Source organism: Sceloporus undulatus, chromosome 3, assembly GCF_019175285.1.
Source record: "Sceloporus undulatus isolate JIND9_A2432 ecotype Alabama chromosome 3, SceUnd_v1.1, whole genome shotgun sequence".
Lineage (NCBI taxonomy): Eukaryota > Metazoa > Chordata > Lepidosauria > Squamata > Phrynosomatidae > Sceloporus > Sceloporus undulatus.
In genome coordinates, this window is record NC_056524.1 from 106,671,161 (window position 1) to 106,680,158 (window position 8,998).

Here is an 8,998-nt window from a genome sequence, read left to right on the forward strand (position 1 = left end):
ACTTTGGGAGTACTCCTGGACTCGTCACTACATTTGTCATCTCAAGTGGATGCGACAGCCAGGAGTGCTTGGTACCAACTTTGGTTGATACACCAACTGCGTCCCTACCTGGACCAAAAGGACCTGGAAGCAGTGGTACATGCACTGGTGATCTCTTGTCTTGATTTCTGTAATGCACTCTACATGGGGCTACCCTTGTACCAAGTTCAGAAGCTTCAATTGGTTCAAAATGCGGCAGCCAGGTTGGTTACCGGATCATCCAGGTTTGACCATATAACACCTGTTTTAAAATCTCTTCACTGGCTTCCAATTAGCGTCTGGGCACTGTACAAAGTGTTGGTCTTTACCTTTAAAGCCCTACATGGCTTGGGCCTGAGTTACTTGTAGGAACACCTGACCCTACACAATCCGCCCCGGACTCTCAGAATAACTGGGAAGAACGTGTTAGAACACATTCCAACTAAGCTCATATCAACTTCCCAGAGAGCCTTTACAGCAGCTGCTCCGAAATTGTGGAATGATCTCCCGGAGGAGATCAGTCTTATTATATCCTTGGAGCCATTCAAGAGGGCACTTAAGACAGATCTCTTCCGGCGAGCTTATCCCCCTGATCTTGTGTGTCACCTTCAGACCACTGGATGAATTTAGTGCATTACCACTCGATGCAGACTTAGTTTTAAGATTAATTGTATTATTTTTATTGATGTATTTCAAATGTATTTTATATTGATGTATGTGTTTTAATGGACTGTAATCCCGCCTCGATCCATCTGGGAGAGGCGAGAAAATACAAACAAAAATTATTATTATTATTATTATTATTATTATTATTAATAGGAGGGCCCACAAATTCTGTCATCACAAATTATCTAGCAAACTTGACTATACCCAAATTCAGAATAGCAGTCACATTATCTGGAATCACTGTTCTGTCATGCTTCTAGGAGAAAGATTCATGAGGGTCAAGAGCATGCATGCCCTTGCACAATGGGAAAAGTGGAAACATCTAGCCATGTTTTATTACATTTCTCCTTCTGTCAAGATACTCAATTAACTTTTATTACTCCAGTTTTGTAGAAAATTTTTGAGAATTCTGATAAATGTTATTTATTGCATCTTTAGTTAGATCAAAGATATGGTAGCTTCCTGAAACACAAAGCTTCTGTAAAAGGCAGTGCCATGGAAGTGGGGAGAGTTCAGTACACCTACCCCACTGCAAGGCAGACCACAAACCTAAAGGTCACTGAGAGAATAAGAGGGAATGTCACTGCAATAGAACAAGAGGAACACTGAAGGAACATAACCATTGCCAAAGAGATAGGATATTTTCAGGTATTGCCAATGAAAGTCGGAGCATGGTCCCTTTTAGGGATATTCCAGCCGCTACTACCCTCCAGCTTTCTGAATTTTCAGCTCTCCCTTTAAAAGAAAATTTTATTCTTTTTAAACATAAAATGTGCAGGTGGTATTCTTTTCTGTTGCTAAGCAATATGATGCATGCCCTGATGCCACCCTGAAGCCAGGGTCACATTGCCCACCTGACCAGATGGTGCTCTAACAGCAGTGTTCATATGCACACCGCAGAGCACCAAAAAGGCGCTGAGGCAGCAGAAAAGCTGCCCTTTTTGGGTGCAAAAGGGGGAGGCATTTTGCCACCTCTTTTTGCACTGGAGTGGGGCCATGGCCTGCAGTTGTCACAGTGCTCACCCGGCTCTTTCAAGGGCAGTGTCATGCCACCCCTTTGGGCCAGTCTGTTTTGGTCTTTACTCAAGGATCAACTAACCATTAAAAAATGTTGTGAAAGAATAATAATTGGAATGCCTGTCAAGCATAGTACCTGTGCAGGTTCATTGACAGAAAATCTATAAAACATTGTAGCTGCAGTGGTTGTTAGTTCTTTGGGGAATTTGTTGATTTAATCTACTTTGATAACACCTATCACGTTGAATATATTGCGTGTTCTGTGCAAAATACGCAATGTGAAGGAGGAAGAAGGGAAAGGACATTTGATAGGAATTAATTTCAGTGTCCAACTGAATGTTATCAGGTGTTTTTTTTAAAAAATCATGACTCTGAACAGATATGAGCCACTATCAGTTCTTGCTGATGATGGTTATATTTGAATGACCTTCAAGGGAAAAGGCTATAAAATCAAAATAGTTACCTGGTCAGCTCCTTGGCCAGCAGTTGAAGAGCTTGCTTTTTGGAGATCCTAGTTTTGTAGTGCAGAAAGAATGGCAACATTAAATGAAAAGAAGACCTGTAGCCAAAGAATGGAAAATTTCCAGCGTTTCTTATGGAACCCAGATACAGGACAGTTAATGGGAAGAACCTTGATTAACTGGGGTATGTGTTCCCAAGAAAAACCTAAATATAATGTAATTTGGTGGTTTATATACTGTTGAAATTTGGATCTGACTATTTTTTAGAATTAAAATTCTGGATTAATAAGATGTTTTATATCACCATGAAGTTGCTTACCCATTTCTTGTATAACCCAGTGATAGCTACAAATTATTTATTAAAATCTACTTTGGAAATTTGTTGGCCCAAATCCAATTTCTATTCCCAACTAGACTTCATGTGCCAACTGCTGAATGGTAAGACAACACATGTAAATCACATAGGTTTGCTGGGTCTGTTGTTAGCAATTGCATTTAGGTCATTGCCTCTTCTGTCTTAGTGTCCACGCTGGTATTTTTATTTATTTTATTTATTTATTTAGGTATTTATATCCCACCCTTCAGCCCTAATGGCTCTCATTATTCAAAAATCATACTGGTAGGTTTCCAGTTTTTACTTCAGTGACAGGATATGCTATTTCATTTAGTCTAACCTCTCTAAGCCAAATTCTATTGCTGTTCCAGCTTGTATTGTCCTCTTGGAACCTGCATGTTAGCCAGTTGCGTAATCTATCCGCACATCTCCCAAAAAGGTGAATTATTCAACACCTTCAAAAGTCAAGGGTGATTGCTGTATTTCCTGTTCAAAACACTAGAATATTTAACAGGGAGGATGAGATATTCCTTTACAGATACACTTTTGAATTTCTAATGCTAAATAGGTTATTTGTTCTTTAACTGTTCTTAACACAGACTTCATTGTTGTGCTAAACAGACACTGAATCATACGAGTATGTAGCACTAGAAAGTAATCAATATCCTGATTTTTTTGAAGTTTTAAAGGAAGTTTAATTTATTTCAAATGTTTTCTTAATAGTATGGATCAGCCTTTACTATGTTGCATTCTATGTGGTGATGACTGGGCTGTTCTCACTTGCAATATACTCTTTAATGAAGACACTCAATCCATATACACCGGACTACCAAGATCGATTAAAATCACCAGGTACTATCAGATTTCTGTGCATTCAGTTAAAGCTGTAGAATCCACTAAAGACTTTGCATTTATGTTAAACATGTTGGCCAATACTCAGTGTTGCAGTTATGGATTTGTAACTGCTCTGCATACAGTAAGGCTACATAGCCTTGCAGTAAGAATATGTAAATCCCCTCTCCAGCCTACTTGAACAGCCAGCAGCCAGATCAAGTGAGAGATCTGCCCAGCTGCTGATGTAGGAGGAAGGATGACATTTCTACCTCCTTCCTGCCAGCAAGTGAGGTTGCAACACTCAGAAGCAGGAACCCTGTCACAAGTCCTTGTTGCAGCCTCACTAGCTGCTGGTATGAGGTAGATGGAAATGCAATCCTCCCCGCAAGCAAATTGGCAACTGAATAGACCTCCTGCATCTGATTTGGCTGCTGGCCCTTAAAGTGGGTTGGGGGGTGGGGATGCTCTGGCAGATATTAGCTATGCATATATAACTAAGTAGCCGATGCAGAATATCAGCAATCATTCTTAGGGCTGTGAGATCTAATATCAAACTCATTCTAATTTTGCTCAAGTTTTAGAGCATTGTCAAGTAAGACAAATTTACAAAGGATATAAGGCCGTACTTTTTTGACAAATTATCATGAGCCATAAGCCACAGTATGAAAATTCAAATGAGCCTCCTTACTTTAAACTACAGTTACAACCTTCTCACTGAATAGTGACAAAGGCTGCATCTACACTGAATTAATGCAGTTTGACACCACGTTAATTACCATGGCTCAAATGCTATATAATTCTGGGATTTGTACCTTTGTGAGATATTTAGCTTCTTGTCAGAGTTCTGGTGCCACAACAAACTACACATTCCAAGATTCCATAGCATGGAGCCATAACAGTTCAAGTGGTGTCAAATTGCATCAATTCTGCAGTGTGGTAGCAGAATATAGTCAATGAAAACAAAAGGCTGGTTATCACAACTGATGGATAAAAGAGTTAGAAGTAACAAATGATTCAGCATTTTCTTAATTGGGATTTCAAAACTGTAGTAGAAAAATGCCCTTTGAAATATTAGAATTATTTCCTAATTTTCAATTCTTAAATTTAGGAAGCAGCTGAAATATGGTCTGTGAAATCATGTAACAGAAGTACAAATATTCCTGTCAACAGATTTCTAATATTGTACAGTAATCTAAAGACTGTTGCTAAGAATAAGAGTTTGCTATTCCAATCCCATAGATTTAGTTAAAATTAACAGAGATAATCTACCTACACTGACATTGTTTATTCTCTTCTTCTTTATGCCTTCAATTTTAACTGTTTTGAATGAAGGGGTGACATTACGACCAGATGTGTATGGCGAAAAAGGACTGGAAATTTATTACAATATTTCTGATCAGCAATCCTGGGATGGTTTTGTTAAGACTCTTCAAAGCTTTCTTTCAGGTAAAGGGGAAGGGAAAGACTGGGGGAAAAGATGGTCTGGTTAGAGTAGGGAGAAAAGTAGGAATTTCAAACAGTTTTTTGTGGCAGACTCAAATCATTGAATTTGGTTCAGATTGAAGAATGATACCTAGAATTATAGACTGTTGCATTATTTTGAGATGATGTATGATTCTTCTGACTTATGATATCTAAGCAATATCATGATCTTTGAAAGATTATCTATATCCTATAATTTTTAGAGACAGTAGCATTATAACAGGATGCCATTATTCCATGAACACAAGTATGGCCATAAAGACATGAATTTAAATTGCTATTTCTAAGTATAAACTAAAACTGAATTATGGATACAGATAATCTTTCAAAGATCATGAATTCCAATGTGGATTTTCAAGTTGCAATTTACAGCCAGCCCACCATATCCATGGATTTTTCATCCACGGATTCAAGCACCGACTCCACAGTTTGCATCTTGAACTGAGGACTTCAGCAACACATTTGTAGTAAAATCATCATCATCATCATCATCATGCAAGGAAATTCATTCTACAAACATAAAAGGGAAGAAACCTACACTTAAGCAAAAATGCACTTTACTGAGATCAAAATGTTTTGAATTGAAATTATTCTTCGGGGCAATCTTGTATCTTTCATCTTCAAACCCCATTGCAAAATATAATGAACTCTTTTGCAATACATTTTATATAATTTATATACTATTTATTCAATATTCTATAGCACCTGATAATAAAAACAGCATTACTAAATTCAGGAAGGACCTGAAAACCTTCCTGTTCCAACAGGCATTCCCCGACTAAAAATCCTGTGGGCCTTCCTCCTCTTTCGTGGCCAAGAGGTTGGGCTAATGGGGCATTTTAGCCTGTTTTTATTGTATTTGGTTGTTTTATGTATATGTACTTATTCTGTTTTAATTATCTGATTGGAAGCCGCCCTGATCTTGGGAAGGAGCGGGGTACAAATAAAAACTTTATTATTATTATTAAATATAACAAGTAACATGAATATCACACTACACTGTTACAGCACTATTATTCCAATAGCAACAGCAAGTACATTTCTATACTGCTTAACAGTGCACTTAAGCACTCCCTAAGCAGTTTACAATGTGTAAGCTAATTTCCACCAAAAAGCTGGGTACTCATTTTAGCGACCAGGGCTCTTCGACTTTATTCCACTTTAACTGCTATGGGTCTCTCCCATGGAATCCTGGGATTGCCGTTTAGGAGGGGCATCTAGCATTCTCAGAGAGCTCTTAGGCTTCACTAAAATACAAACCTCAGAATTCCACAGGAGGCAGCCATAACTGCTAAAGTGGAATAATAGTGCTGTAAAAACGCAGTGCAATATTGACTGAAATCAACAAGGTACAACCAACACCTAGCCAAAGATCTTAAAAATCTTTTTCAAAGAAAGCAGAGAAGCTATATGTATCTTTTAGTACTAGAGCATCAAGGCTGGTGCTAAGGCCTACCTCCAAGCAGGGTCAATCTGATAGAATTCAGACTAAGGTCTTGTCTAATTTCACATGTGTCCTAGAACTCTTTCACGCTACACAATAGTAGTACCATGATTCCACTTTATCTGCCATGGCTGCATCCTATGTAGTCCTGGGATTGCTAGTTCAGTGAGGTAGCAAAAAGCAGACTCTCTGGATGACAATTCTAAATATCTAAACTGAAAGTGCCAGGATCCCATAGAATGGAACCATGGCAACTGAAGCGGCATCATAGTGTTATGATTGTAGTGTGAAAGAGCCCAAGCAAAAGGTGAGGGAATAACATCAAATATTCTGTGATCTAGTTAGAATCCAAGCAATAGAGGTCAAGCAGCCCCCAATATAGATCCATGCAGATGTTACTTACAACTCCCATTATCTCACTGTGACTGTGTGTCTTTTCTTCTGTATGCAGGTGGAAATGTAAGTTTATCCCCCTCCTTTTTTTTTTTATCAACACATGTAGGTTACAATGAAACTGCACAACAAACCAATATCAACTGTTCCATGGAAGGATATTTCATCCAAACGACATTTGATGGTCCAAACCACACAAAATATTCTTGCAAATTTACACAAGATATGCTTGATAATTGCTCTGGTCTACTGGATCCCATGTTCGGTTTTCCAGAAGGAAGCCCATGTTTAATAATAAAAATGAACAGAGTAAGTACAAAAATAGATATTTGGAAACATTACTTATTAGCTAACACAACTGAAGTAAAACTACAGTATTAGATAGGGGATTTTTTTGGCAATTTGGAGCCTTATTCTTTCTACTATATTCAGTGCTGTGTAAATAATGTTAAAACATGTAGATTAGAAAGAGTCTCTGCAGAAAAGTGAAAGCCCAAGTGTTCCTCACTTTAGTAAAAGACTCCCATTCAACACCAGCATGCTAGAAATGGCAAACATGAGCAGAAATATGTTCTTTCATAGTTAAACTATTAAAAAAAGTAGAACAAAACAAACTTCCAGGTGGGTATATATGCCCCCTAAGTACAATTTTTTCTCAGTCACTGCTTGTCCTTATTTAATATCTGTATCAGCCTGACATTCATGCAAAGCACTTACATGTTTGCTGATGCTAAACTACAAAGTTTTCACTGTGTTAATTATCAAATTGTTACATTACAGATTATTAATTTTCTTCCTGGTAATGGTACAGAACCAAAAGTGAACTGCACAACATTGGTAAGCATGTTATATTCTTGCAATTATTCCCAACAGCAGTCAAATGCCTCTTTACGGAGGACTGCAGTAGTAGGGCCCAACAACATATTACACAGGAATGTGTAACCAAAACCAATTGCACAAAAAAGTGTGTAATCAATGTTCTTCTTCTGCTCTCACCTCAAAAGCTATATCATTGTTGAACAATTGAGAACAGAAAGTACTTTATCCCATTCCTTACTTTGAAGTCAACACCTAAATTTCCCTCCAGAATTTTTCAAGTTAGTAATGTATCTCAGTAAAGCTATACACTATCTAGTTTTTCTAACGCAGCTATTGGCAAGACAAAAAAACCCAAAGGTAAATACCTGGCCTTCTATTTTATGCTCATATAGTAGGAAATGTGCAATACGCATGTTATTTAAGTGGCATTTTGTTGGTTCATGTCATTGTTTCAAAGCAGTGAAAAATTATTTCCAATGAGTTCAACTAGACTCAGATGCAACTTGTAATAGCATACCGTGGTCTACTACAGTGGTACCTCGGGTTACGAAATTAATTCGTTCCGCGGCTAATTTCGTAACCCGAAAAACCTTCGTAACCTGAATTGCCATAGGCGCTAATGGAAAAAATAGCTCTCTGCTGCCCTCCGGTGGCGGCCTTTCCATTGAAAATAGCGCCGAGGTTTTTTCGTAACCCGAAAAAACCTTCGTAAGCCGAAACAATAAATCCCTATGGGATTTTTTCGTATCCCGAAAAATTCGTAAGCTGGGTAATTCGTATCCCGGGGTACCACTGTATATGAAATATTGCCAGCTCAAATGCTGCAGGACCTTAAGATTAGATTGTATCACATACTATAAGTGCTAACACATGTCCTATTTATGATCAACAGAATGATGAGAGCCCACTGGATATACATTATTATCCTAAAAATGGAACTTTTAAACTCCACTACTTCCCCTACTATGGATGTAAAGCACAGGTATGTTTTTGTCTCTGTAAGTGTGCTCTCCCTCTGAAAGTGTTAAATCAAAAAAGGGCAACATGAAGCCCATGGCTACAAACACCTGTTGGCAATCTTCACAAAATATGCCACAGTGCCACTGATATTCAGGGTATAAGCATCAGAAAATGAGCATTTTTCTCCTTCAAAGCATGTTTAAATAGCATGCACCTTGTTCTAATTAATACCAAATTTCAATACTTCAGGGTAAAGGTCCGCAATGGGTTGGAGTGGGGAGAGCAAGGTGGGGCCACATTCACTAAAGATTGTCCACCTTTTTAGATAACAGAATGACAAATGTTTTATACTTTTATTTCCATCTAAGCCAACCTACAGCAATCCACTGGTAGCGGTAAAGCTTCTCAACCTCCCCATAAACAAAGAAATACATGTGGTGTGTAGAGTTGTTGGTACTGGAATTACTTCAGATAATCCTCATGATCCATATGAAGGAAAAGTGGAATTCAAAGTTCGGATACAAAGTTAAGCAGTAACAGCATGGATCAGCTCCTGAAGAGTTAAGAACA

General features: G+C 38.1%; 1 protein-coding gene across 1 annotated transcript; it reads left to right on the forward strand.

Annotated features, from left to right (window-relative positions):
- The first annotated feature begins 2,234 nt into the window (after positions 1–2,234).
- ATP4B (ATPase H+/K+ transporting subunit beta) lies at positions 2,235–8,998 on the forward strand. Its single transcript, XM_042460481.1, has 7 exons — positions 2,235–2,346; positions 3,220–3,348; positions 4,663–4,776; positions 6,759–6,958; positions 7,430–7,486; positions 8,361–8,450; positions 8,797–8,998. The coding sequence occupies exons 1-7, from the start codon at positions 2,235–2,237 to the stop codon at positions 8,956–8,958; spliced, it is 864 nt and encodes a 287-aa protein (XP_042316415.1). The 3' UTR covers positions 8,959–8,998.

Coding starts and splice junctions, on each gene's coding strand:
- ATP4B (XM_042460481.1), top strand. CDS start 2,235: ATGGCAACATTAAATGAAAAGAAGACCTGTAGCCAAAGAATGGAAAAT. Junction 4,777..6,758: donor TCTTCAAAGCTTTCTTTCAG/GTAAAGGGGAAG, acceptor CAACACATGTAG/GTTACAATGAAACTGCACAA. Junction 8,451..8,796: donor ACTATGGATGTAAAGCACAG/GTATGTTTTTGT, acceptor TTTCCATCTAAG/CCAACCTACAGCAATCCACT.